A 13,265-nucleotide genomic window follows, 5' to 3' on the forward strand; every position below is an offset into this window, starting at 1 on the left:
TCGCAAAGATGTCAGGAGTTTGCTCAAGGCCCTGGGTCAATTGCGAATCCGACAATAGTGAGGATACTGACAAGTCAACTGAATTGGGAATGACATGAATATCCGCGCGTGTTTCCAGCGTGGATATATTTATTGGTTGTAAAATTGGCGTTTGTGCTTGGGCCAATAGACCCATTGACGAGCGTCTTGCTTGATCTAATTCGTAAGAGACTCGTCGGTCAATCAACATTACGGTTTGATTGATGGTTTGGTTGACTTTAGTAATGAATTGATCTATAGGGCCTACAGATTTCGCCTTGTTTTTGAGTGTTTTACTTCTGGATCCCCTTGATGACATTATGTGTAGTTTGACAGGGCGAATAACAGGTGTCAATTTACTAAGAATTATACAGCAGGAGTACTGTATATTCCCTCTCTGGGCAGCGTATAATACCTTTATTAGAGGATTACCTTATATTAGATGTTGGAGAATGGCCCCAGCCCAGTCTCCTCCGGTCTGTGACGGGCTAGGACGGGCCCGCCCTTGGCCCGGGCTTCGCCCGGCGTCCCGCGAGACGGTGGTGATGCCGTATTGATGCGCCTCCTGGCGCTTTCAGATGAGGTGGACCCCAGTAGGGCTGCTGGGGGTTGTGGTCCTGCCCCTCGCCGGTCTCCTCCCGGCGGCTCCCGCTCCAGTTGGTGAGAGAGCAAGGGAGCAGCCGGAGACTGGCGGGCGGGTCCGCAGTAGGCAACAATGCTCCTCAGAGATTAATGGTCAATTAACCACAGCAGTAACGGCAGCACGGGCAGACAAACGGCTTCCACTCGCTGTAGTGGTGACGCCGTATTTATGCGCCTCCTGGCGCTTTCAGATGAGGCGGACCCCAGTAGGGCTGCTGGGGGTTGTGGTCCTGCCCCTCGCCGGTCTCCTCCCGGCGGCTCCCGCTCCAGTTGGTGAGAGAGCAAGGGAGCAGCTGGAGACTGGCGGGCGGGTCCGCAGTAGGCAACAATGCTCCTCAGAGATTAATGGTCAATTAACCACGGCAGTAACGGCAGCACGAGCAGACAAACGGCTTCCAGGTTTTGGGTACTACTTGCTACTCTGATACAAGCATGTGAATCTATGAAAGATATATTACTGGAGAAGGAATTCGTTACTTACCTGTACACTATAATTCTCCAGTATTATCTTTCATAGATTCACATGCACCCGCCCACCTCCCCGTTTCCCAGGTAGAACCTGTTTTCTCGGTATTTATCCATGTCTCACACTTGGGCCTGGAAATCTGAGGCAGGAAGGTTTTGCTGGGGAGTGTGAGGTCATGGCAGTAATGCTAATTGGCTGACTTTTGGACCAAACAATGAGGAGGTCTGGTTACCTAATAATACAGTCCCTATGGGCTTTTCTATGCAGTTTTTTCTTCTCTATGATACTGCTTTGGTCATTCTGTTACCGTGAGACTCCCACCATGACGACGGGGAAGATACAAGCATGTTAATCTATGAAAGATAATACTGGAGAACTAAAGTATACAGGTAAGTAACTAATTCCTTTTAGTGTAATAGATAATAGTTTAATAATTGGTAGATTAGTGATTTTTCTTTTCCTTTGAAAATTAGTTGAACTTTTCATTTCATGTGTTTGTTTAGTAGCTTTTAGTGTATCGCGCCACGTTACGTTGAAAGATTCTCTGAAAGTTAGACGTTTGAGGACTGTGGACTTCCTGCCGTCTTTTTCAAACTGTTGTGGCCTGCAACGAGGCACATTTTCTGAAATCAGGACTTAGTGGTGGCGAAAGCTGCTGTGAGTTCACCAGATAGTGTTTAATGTATTTTCATAAAGTGTAATGCACAGAGCCTTTTTCCTGCCCTTAGTAGGAAGTAAAAAACATCACAGTGAACTGCAAGTTTATTAGTCGGTGAACACATTTTCTCTTTTTTGGGGTACTTCGTTATATTGACTCATCGCAGAGGTGAGAGGGAGTGCAGCTCGATGCTGGAGCCCTTCCCAGAATACACACTACAGAAATTGCTTTTAAAACAAGCATTTGCAATACAATAGGTCTCGCACTACGCGAGTTTGAGCTGTTGACATTGCAAATAACAATGCCATTTTATTATTGTTTTTAAAACCTAAGGTATTGTCATTTACAATGTGTGAGACCTGTCAGCCCTTTGGGTGGTCCCTCCTATTATTTATTTATTATGTCCCTTTTTGCCTCCTAGTACTTTTCATTTTTATGTTCTCTGGAAATTTTTGGTGTTGTCCTAGGGGTTTGGTGCTACCTTGTCCCTATAACTTTTTGAGGACTAGGTGTATCCTGATAATGGTGAAAATTTAGTCACACAAAATGGTGGCTGGCAACTGTCACAACTGATTACCTCAGAGGTTGAGCCATAGGACTTCAATGGGGAAACTCTAGAACCTTCCAGCTGATTCCAGTGACCAGAGCCCAGGATATAAAAGGACAGAAGCTGGGCGGCCATTTTGAGTATCTGAGGGCTAGCAGGAGTACAGGCTGTGGTGTCAGGGGGAGATAGGGCACTGTGAGGGTTGACTTCGCTGGTGGGTTGCTTCCTTACCACTCTCATCGCCCCTTACCCGTAGACCTGACCCTGCCTAAGAAGAGTACCTAACGAGTCCTGCTTTGGTGTTTCCATGCGAGGAGAGGAGCTGTCACTCACACTTAGCTTATCTAAATAATTGCCGGGGCCTGTGCTGAAGAAGAAGTCTCGCCTCGTCTAATCTCTGAGGGTGAAAGCTGCCCCGAGGCCACTGGATAATTCCGGGGGTGAGTGGAAGACTGGGAGTTCTTGATTCCCCCCCGTCCTCTAGTAGACTTATCCCTGTGTGGGCCTGTCCCCTCTCACCTGTGCCGTAGACTGCCGGGGGAAAGCAGACACCTGACCCGAGACCCCGGTCCTGAAGGTGCCCCGTGTGGGTAATGGGGTTTTCGCCCTGAGTCAGCAGCAGGAGGAGGTGCTGCCTGCTCCGCTGCCTTCGATGAGAGGATCGCGGTGGTAGCGGCACTGCGACTTCGAGGTTTTCCCCGACCTTGGCGCCGTCCCAGCTGTCATCCTTGCTGAAGGGGCGGAACAGCCTTGAAGCGTCTCATCTATGCGCAGGCCTAGTGAGGGCCTGTCTTCCTCGCTGAAGGGGCGGCGCGCTAGCGAGGCGCCTCTCACCCGCGCAGTCCTGGCATCACGGAGGAGGCGGCACTGCGCCGTGTGTCTTCTGATCGCGCAGGCCCAGAGGAGGGATCGGTGCCTCAACCAGTGAGGCAGATCGGCAGCGGAGCTGAGGAGGAGCGGCCTGAGGAGTTCTGGGAGCTTTGGCAGCCTTGCCTGGGTTCTCTCTCGGTAGCGGCCGCTCTCCAGAACTGGCGTGAGAGCGAATATTCTCCTCGGAGGTCCACCAGAGAGGAAGTAAGCCCTCCGAGTTGCCGGTTGACAGACTAATAGCCTTGAGCCTACAAGTAAGCAGGGGATTGGGGCTGGTGCGGGACCCCAATGCAGAGAAAACACAACAGGGCCTTGTGGAAGACTTAACCTCGTGTTCTCTGGTAGAGGTCGTGAGGAGAAGCAGGGGAGCTTAATTTGAACAAATCGCTTTTCCCCATTCCAGGTCTTGTCAAGCCTAAGACCCCTACTGGAGTTCTACTACGGCCATCCAGTCACCAGAAGGGGGGGATATGTTAATATACAGAGTATAAGACTACTGGCCATATTTAATGCCTAAATCTAACCACTGGGGAATATCTGTGCCTGAACTTGGTTTTGTTACAGCACTTACCTGCTTTACTAGAAGAGAGTTGTGATTCCGTGACAGGATCCCAGGAATGAACAGACTCGATTCGTTAAAAGAAAGTATCAATTTTGCTGTCTAACTTAATGAAACTGTGATGTAACTGTAGGAAGATTAAGGAACCAAGGTCTAACACAATGCCAATAGCTTAACTTGCATAAATGCGAGACCTATTGCATTGTAAATGCTGGACGAGTCTGTTAGACATAATGGGATATTAGTTTTATGAATCAGCTTTCTGTCAAAAAAGTTACAGATGACAACCTTGCCACCTATTTCTCTTTTTCCCCCACTATGTTTAGTAATTTGCATTTCCCTGATTCGTTTCTTTGGGAAATCCTTGAGCAATCGATACAAATGACCCCTTGCTAAATTCAGAAGTGTGTTTATCTTTCAGAAGTGCATAGTATTCTTGGCTCTCCCATGGGTTTCACAACTGTTTCACACAGATATTGCAAAGAGGTAAAAAGCACAGAAATGGGAAATATTGTTTGCTTCGTAGCTTAAGAAGCAATCCAAACAGCGACTGGGCCCAGGGTACATTCAAAAAGCGTCCTTCCTCTCACAATACTTCGATTGAGAAAAAAGCATCCTGTAAGAAAGGAACGCTCTGTCAACAGCAAGGAGTGAGGCACAGTTTGCATTTGTTTTATTTTTCCTCACACGGCTTCCTGGGGGATGAGTAGCATTGTGAGGGGAAAGAAACATCCAAACACCATTAGACATCTTACTCGGGCACAGACACGCAGCTCTTTCTTCTTACAATGCTTCAAATGCAGAGAACTATCCGAGTCCCTACCTCTCAAATCCTCACCTCCTGGATCATTTCTTTTGTTGGTGAATTGTGAGGAGGGAGGATGGAAGGAGCTGGACCGCCGACCCTGCCCTCCCTAACACTTTCCTCCCTCCCCACCTAAAGAGAATCATGTTGGAGCTAGTGGGTGTGACTAGGGAGGAGTTTGAGGCAGTGATAGCTTCGCCGCCCACCCACCAGCCTGATCCAGCAGAAGGGCCTAGAAGGGGTACGATAATCCTTCCGATCTGTCTGTGATGCCACATGTAGCAGTAAGGTGGCCCGAAAGTGTGAACCAGGCTGCTTCATTTGGGATTTTGGTGGTGCCCAGAAGTGATCCGACACAAGTTAACACCCTCCCAGTAGCCCATCTCTAAAAGGATATTATCCCTTAAGCTTGGAGATTAAAAAATAGGGCACAGTCACCAGAGGTACAACAGGATGCAGGTTGCATTGAGACACTGCACATATATTCTGTGCACATTTGTCTATGCCTGTGTTTGCGTTTGTTAGCAGATTAAAAGCCAGTGCTTTTGGATTTGCAAATGTTTGTGTGCATTCCATCTGAAACGCATTTTTTAATAAGCATCGATAAATATTATAGTCTTGAAAAATAGAAAACATGATAGAGTGCTAATGGTTCCATGGATAGATTTGCACATGGTACCATCTCTGAAAAAGCAGCTTTTTGTATTTTATTCAAACTTTTTCACTTATCACCTTTGCTGCAAGTTGCTATTTTAGACCTTTATATACCATAACTGTATAGTGATTATAGCGTGACATCAGGACTGCCAAATTACAGTTGATGCAGTTCAACATGTTCTCACCTCTCACAGACTGTGTCAAATATACAGTCTTCCAACTGGTGAATGCCCCAGGGACAGGACAATGAATGCTGAGGAACTCAAGCCTGGGATACTATACTACTGGAATTTACACAGCCTACTGATTAGGTGGGGCAGATATAACAGGCAAAAACTGAAAACACTGCATTAGAGCTAATAAGACTTTGAGATAGGAGAACCTTACGCCCCTGCGCCTTGGATCCCTTCAACTGCTCTCCTTCCCATGCTCCCCACCACCACCCTTTACAACGACCCAAGCCGGTAGAGATCCCAGATTGACAAGCGTTGCTCTCACTTTAAGTATGTGAACTTAAGACACTAGAAGTTTTTCCCTGAGGTAGAAAGCGACAGTTGTACATGACATATTGCTAAGTCACTAGCAACACAGAATATAGCCAGGAGGTACAAATGACAGCATTGAGATACTTGAGTGACACCATATATTCAATGTGACACACGTGGTTCTTCAAATTCACACTCACAACTGGCCATATATGAGAATGAAAAACAGCAATACATTCCATGGGAGGCTGGAACGTAAGTGAACAACTAGAATTTAGCTGGAAATTACTTGAGCAGTGCAAGAAAACAATGAATGTGAATGAGCAGTCGATGTAAAGTGTTTTCATAAAGTGAATATGAATAAAAAACATTTTGCATTGATGCTAAATGCCTAGCATTCAGTTTGTTTAGCCTTTGTTTTTATTTAATCGGTAATTTTGGAGTTTGTTATTTTGCTATTGATTGCATTTCTCTTTACCTTTACCTTTAGCTGTGACAGATGCAGGAAAGGCTGGGACCAGATTAGCACAAGACTTTTTCAGAGAAGAATATATCCTTAACAACGCCATTGGTATGTATTTATGCTATGAAGTCTAGTAGTAGGATAGGCATCTTTTTTAAGTATGCATTATTTGTGTATTGTAACTCGCTCACAAATAATTGCTGATTAAAAGTGCAAACAATTGTGGGGTAAGGGTGGCAGAGTGCAGAGAAGGCAACACATTAAAAAGGGGTTATAGGAGAAGCATCTATTCAACAGATCAGTCTTAAGTTGTTTTCTAAATCTGTCATAGTCATGACTCTAAGAAATACGTTTACAGTCTTGTGGCCAAGTAGGAAAATCTTCAGCCACCTTGTCTCTTGATTTAAACTCTCTAACATTGCCATGAAGCGCTCTGTGGGTAAATCATAAGGATTTAAAGTTTGCATGGGCCAATAAAGACAATCGCTGTAACTCTTACAGTACTTTGCTGATGTGTTTATGAGGTTTGAGTTTGAGAACAAGCCTTGCTGTTTTTTCTGAATGGTGGTGCTTGCTGATCAAAATACTAGGCAAACCAAGATGAAGTGAGTTGCAACTAAGCCATGGAGAAAAGAAGCCCTAATCAATGAGTCTTTGAGGTGAAAAGACAGAAATGGTAGTTAGTTGTTCAGTATTGGCAGATGGTAGTGCGTTGAGTTAACCATGATGTTTAATTGATCGATGAAGGAAAGGTTGTAATCAAAGCAAGTACCTAAGTTTCTCATGGTTACATCAACCTACAGATTACTAACCTTATTAGTAAACCTACCGGTGTCAGACTGGTCTGGAAACATTTCCCCAACAGTAGCTCCTCAGCATCTCTAGGTAGGGCTAAACAGCCAGGACTCCTCCCACTGAGTCTGATGACATCAGAGTACATTAGGGACCAAGTTGTGTCCTGGTGCTAGTTCCAGTTTTTCCGTGCCTTATTGGCGCTGGTCTGGATCTCTCTAAATTCTTCATTGACCAAATTCCTCAGCATTTTTTACAGTTAATAAATCTGAAGATTTCAGGGTTTAAACACTGCTGAGATGCTGTAAGAAAATATTCTAGTTGGATCCGCATGGCCTAAACATGTGGTGTTTACTCTTGAACAGGACTTCATGGCCTTTGGCTCATTTTCATTTATGCACCAAAAAGCCATGAGGTAGCACCAAGCAAAGCTATTTTTTGTCATGGTCCTATGGAATACCCTAGTTTCCCCCTTCACCCTCAAGAAAGTCTCCTTGAAGGGAAAGATCTCTCAAAAGATGTTCCCAAATAGGAACACACAACGTGCCATAGAGCATGAGAAATCCTCTTTTTTTTTGTGGGAAATGTCCTACTCCTACTACCGTCTAGTCTGGTAACAAGCAAGCTCGACTGGACTACGGGAACACCTATGGGAGTATGAACAACATGTCACTAGAGGGCCGCAGACCATTCAGAACTCAGCAGCTAGAATCACTCCCGACCTCCCATTCCACACTCAGATCGCACCACACCTCAGCTCCACTCAGTGTCATCTTAAGGATTTTTAGGGCCCTGAGCAAGAAATATTTTGGGGCAGCCTATTTGTGACAACTTTGAATTGTATTATCTATGTTCTAAGCATTCAATCCTCCATGAGGCCAAACAATATTGAATAGCCCTGGGGACACAAATACATACAATGTCATTGGAGAGGGAGAGAAGATAGAGAGGGATGAAAAGAGAGGGAGAAAGGAAAAGAGAGGGAGAGAGGTTCTGATGGAGAGTTCAATAAAAGTGAGATGGAGCACGAGAAACTGCATAAGATCAGTTTACCAGGGGACTCCCTAGAAGGTGGGGTCCCTGGTCAGTTGGCCATTTTGTCCATGCCATAAAACATCTCTGGCTCCACTGGCTTTCCATTAACAAACTAGTACAATTCAAAAACATCACCCACACTTTCAAAACATGATGTAACACTGGCCCAGCATACCTCAGCTATGACATCTGCTTTCACAAACCTCCCAGACACCTCCGCTCGTCTGGACTCAAACTTGAACAAATCCCACGCATACAGAATACCAGATCTGGTGGTCGAGCTTTCTTCTACATCACTCTTAAAGCGTGGAATGACCTGCCAGTACATATAAGAATCTCCTCTTCACTTCTTAAATTTCGTAAGAATCTGAAGATCTGGCTTTTTGAGTAGTCCCATTAGGCCCTAGGTGGGGCTAGACTCACACCTGCTCAGCACCAGGATAACGTCACACTTGATAGTGCTCCCACAAATCTTCATAACGTAAATTAACTGTTTGGGGTCTCACCAATGGAGAAAATCCTGACAATAAAAAATATGAAGCTCCGTTGGGGACCCTTCATGGTCCAAGACCTTATGGCTGTTTTGCTGGATTTATTCAGGATGATTCGAGTACCCTCTGGGCCCCTCCCCGTAGGTGAGCTTGCCCCTGTGAGTTTGGCAACTTTGGCTTCTTTATTCCTGAGACCTCCCAGTTCTGTACTACCATGGGCTCTCGCCTAAGAAGAAATTACTGTGTGCGGTCACCTGTTCGGCCGATGACATGTCCACTAATATAAATTGCATTTTTCTGCCCTTAATACTAAATATTTTTTATCACTTAATAGAACCCTTCTTATTAGGCTTGCAGTACTCAACCTTATTTACTATTTTATTGTGATTGAATATTGTGATCTGTAGCCTTTAACAGTTTAAAAAAAGAATTGCTATGATGCATTCATTGACCCCTAACCTTAGACACACAGATCCTGCAAGATTTTTACTCTTGATCATTTTGAAACCCCTTTTCCTTCACCTACTTTGCCTTCCTAGCACTTATATTCGCTCCTAGTCCTTGAACACTTTTGATCCTTATTTTTGCAAAATTGGAAATGGTAAAGGTACATCCTTCATATCCTTGTACACTTTTAACTACATCTGAGTCACGTTGGACTTATAAACAACTTTTCCTGATGTATCCCCCTTAAAGTGCTTCTGATCTTCCTGAAACCAACCTTAGGCTACTTACTTTCCCTTTCACTGCACCCACCTAATGTTTTTTACCTACATTATATTTCAAGGCTGGTCTGCTTATTAGCCTTTTTGACCTTTTGACCAAAGTTTGAAGCTTATCCCTTTCAATGGAAAGTGAAGCAGGTCTTTTGCTTGAGAGCAACAATGTGTTGCCTACTTGCTCTATACATAGGAACCAGTAATTCTTGTTAACTTCTGTCATACCTGTTGAGGGCTGAGTGTGAATTTTGGGGTCCAGGGAGTCTACCTTATCTCATTTGCAAAAAGAAATACGTCTCTCTCATATGTACTTGAATGGCACTATTGCGCTTCAAACTTTTTATATGCTCAACATCTTTACAACAAACCTTTCGAGGGTGAGACCTCCCAATTGGATCAAAAGTCCAAATTGATTTAATGTGTCAGGTCATTCGCACATTCATTCATTCAAATTAGGCTTCAGGGCACCTCCAAACCCCATTGTCACACTGCATGCTGTGACTTTCAAAACGGTAACCAGAATCGAACTTCTGGCTTTGGATTAGAGAGATAAGTAAGTATTGTGCTGCATTTTAATTGCCGATCTCTGACCCTGGAGAGCTCACACAAGCCAACACAAGGAAGTCATATTGAGGCACAAGAGATATAGAATGTGCAAGCTTAGGTCAAGCTTTTAGGAGCAAGAAAGGTAGTTCCTTCTAAAAAATAACATTTAGCGAAATATCATACTGTGAAAGGCAAGTGCAGAGTAGGGAGAAGAGTTGTGCAAGACTAGCTCTGTTACAGGAGTTAAAGAAGTTTGATGAAATTATAAAATTGGGAGATTCATGGAGAAAAGAAAGTGAAGGAATTTCTCCTCTGTTATAATTAGCGGTTAATGGCTTTGCTCAAATTGCTAAATAAAATAAGTAAAAAACATATGACTTACGGAGGTTACTTTTGTGGCAGGAACTTGCAGAAAACCGTATGTTGCTCTTATTGATGGGATCACGATGGGAGGGGTAAGTTAAATTCATCTTCTAATGTGATGATATTTTTCATGGTACATTTCTTTGAAGTATGTTGTTTTCAAGTCTTTTTCTACAGTAATGTTTTATGTCGATATTACAGATTAAAATACTTTAATTCTAAAAGGAGCGCCATATTCTTAAATTCAAAGCAGCACGTTTTTTTATTTAAACATTTTATTAAAGCAAATTGACGCAAACCACAGTAATACAGCTTACAGATTTTGAACAGAGCGTCAAGTAGGCAGAGTTCAATCAGTTCCGGTAACAAAGTGACGCTAGGAAATAAACAGTTAGGTCGCATCATGGAGCATAACCAATGTCACACTAGTAGAATTTTCTGATAAGCAACTGAAATTCAAAGCAAGCATAAACAATAGTCCAAAAAACTCAAAAAAGGAAAGAAAATTGCATCATTCAGAAGTAACAGCTTGCGAGACCAGCACATCAGTCCGTTCCGTATCACAATAGGAGGCATCGCAGACTATAACCACACTTCTATAACAGCAGACATCTAAACACCCCACCCGGGAGGAACAGGAGTAAAAACAGAAGGCCATAGATCGCCAACAGTACCTGAGGGACCAAGAGTAGGGTAAAGCAGCGAGCAAACGGGACGGTCCATCCCCATGCAGCAGGAGAGCGGCGTGTCGTGGCAGAAGCTCTAGCTAATGGAGTGCCGCGTGGGGTACCTGAGGCCTAGCCCACCCCAGTAGGTAAATTGGGGTGTAGGGACTGAGCTGTGGCTTCTCTCGCCCTCCCTGCAATGTATTGGCGATACGGGTCCCAGATGTCGGTGGGGCGGGAGGTTGCCGGGAGTTGGCCAGAATATTCCACACTATTGACATTGCAATAAGCCACACTCCGCAGCCAAGCGGCAACTGTGGGAGCCCGTCTCGAGCACCAATGCAGTGCAACCTCTCTCTTGGCCAGAAGGAAGCAGATCGATGCCAATTTGCGTATCTTTCGGGGAAAGTTGGACATGTAACCCATCAGGGCAATCTCAGGTAAAACGGCCAGTGGAATGCCTATAATCGTACCCAGTGTATCATGTATAGCAACCCAAAAGGCGTGGAGCTTGGGGCATGTCCAGGAGAGATGGGCGAAGTCCGCCTGTGGGGCGTTGCACTTGGGACAGGTGTGGGGGCGCGCAGGGTCGATTCTGTGGGCCATCGCCGGGGTGTGGTACAGTCGGCGAAGGAATTTAAAATGAATGAGTTTGTGTCTGTTATTCATCGACACCTCTCTTGTCGTGGCGCAACATGCGTCCCATTGATCGTCAGAGATCTGGGTGCCCAGATCCTTTTCCCAAGCGGCACGAACCGTCTCATCCGACGAAGGGAGTGAGGATAAACATAATTTGTAAAGTTTGGATACCACGTGGGCCCCTGAAGTGTTCTGGATAATGGAAGTGAGTGCGAGAGTGACGTCCGGTGGCAACGGGAAGGTGTGGAACGTGGCACGCAACAATGCCTTGAGTCTAGCCAGCACAAAGGTGTCCATGAAAGTGCGCTCCGAGAAGCGAGGGTCCTCGGAAACGGAAAGCGCGTGGCCGTCGGGGAACAGGTCACCGATCGTAGCCAATTGGTATTTAGCTAGTGTACGACAGATCAATGTTTCGCCAGTTATGGGGAGCCAATGAGGGTTGGGCAGTGGGAGGACCTGTGAGTACAGAGTGTCAACACGCAGTAAGCGTCTAAGTTTGTCCCAGGCCCAAGCCGTAGTGGTAAGAGGAAGTATGTCATGCGGATCGCGAGGAAGGCCCTTAGGGAGCACGTTGTCCAGGGATATAGGGAGTGCAGCGTCCGCCTCAGGTTTCAAGTGTTGAATCCTGGCGTCCGGATGGAACCAGGAATGGGCATACGAGCACTGGGCAACCAGGTAGTAGAGGTAGAAGTCCGGGACCCCAAAGCCCCCCCTTTCATATGGCAGCGTCAGCGCGCTCCAGGCCAGACGTGGGCGCTTCCCACCCCAAACCAATCTCAACAGGGCCGTGCGTAGTTGCGTGAAAAAAACCCGCGTGAGAGGGATGGGAATGTTGTTGAATAAATATAAGAACCGGGGCAGTACCACCATTTGCACTATGGCAATGCGACCAGCCATTGACAAGGGAAGGCGGAGCCACCTATCCGTGTTATCTTCCAAGAAATCGAGGGCGCGTCCGTAGTTCATGCGAATGATAGCCACAGTGTCCATGTGGATGTGAATTCCTAGGTATTTAACGGAGTCCTCGCACCATTCCAATGGGAAGACGCAAGGCCACCTCGAAGTGGCAAGGGTAAGGGGGAACAGTTGCGATTTGTGCCAATTAACCCTGAGGCCAGAGTAATCACCAAAACGTACAATCTCCGACAGCAGAGGCTGTAGGTTGGTTTCTGGGGTGCGGATATACAGAACCATGTCATCCGCGTAGAGCGAAACGAGCAGAGGCCCCGTGCGGAACTGGAGTCCCCTGTGCAAGTGTTTCTCCTGAAAGTGACGGACCAGAGGATCCATAGCCAAAATAAAAAGCAAGGGGGATAAGGGGCATCCCTGACGTGTTCCTCTAGACAGAGTGAATCTGTCGGTAATAGTTCCATTGAGGCGAAGACGCGCCGTGGGAGCCGTGTACAGCAGTTCAACAGTCGCCACAAACATAGCCGGCATGCCCATCCTACGCATCACATCTAGAAAAAAGGGCCACTCCAAGGTGTCGAACGCCTTTTCGGTGTCCAGAAAGACCGCCGCCGCTGGGACGGTCGGGTCAATTCTATGTAGGACCGAGAAGACTGTGCGTAGATTCAGGGAAGTCGACCTTTGGGGCACGAAGCCGGATTGAACCGGTGAAATGATAGAATTCACTAGCAGCGCGAGTCGCAAAGCGAGCGCCTTGGCAAGGATTTTATAGTCTAGGTTTAGGAGTGATAGCGGGCGATAGGAACCGCAGACCGTTGGGTCTCGGCCAGGTTTGGGTAGCAAGACAATAACCGCCTCACGGAGCGTAGGGGGGAGAATACCGGACTCCAGGGCCTCCGCGTACATCTCGACCAGGATAGGGACCAACTCCTCTTT

General features: G+C 46.1%; 1 protein-coding gene across 1 annotated transcript in view; it reads left to right on the plus strand.

Moving 5' to 3' along the window:
• The window catches only part of HIBCH (3-hydroxyisobutyryl-CoA hydrolase), a 1,142,718-nt gene that overhangs the window by 204,961 nt on the left and 924,492 nt on the right, over positions 1 to 13,265 (plus strand). Inside the window, exons 5-6 of the mRNA XM_086955371.1 lie at positions 6,198 to 6,278; positions 10,156 to 10,208. Coding sequence (XP_086811497.1) covers positions 6,198 to 6,278; positions 10,156 to 10,208 — 134 coding nt within the window. The remainder of the gene's footprint in view (positions 1 to 6,197; positions 6,279 to 10,155; positions 10,209 to 13,265) is intronic.

This window comes from Lissotriton vulgaris, chromosome 2_1 (genome assembly GCF_964263255.1).
Source record: "Lissotriton vulgaris chromosome 2_1, aLisVul1.2, whole genome shotgun sequence".
Lineage (NCBI taxonomy): Eukaryota > Metazoa > Chordata > Amphibia > Caudata > Salamandridae > Lissotriton > Lissotriton vulgaris.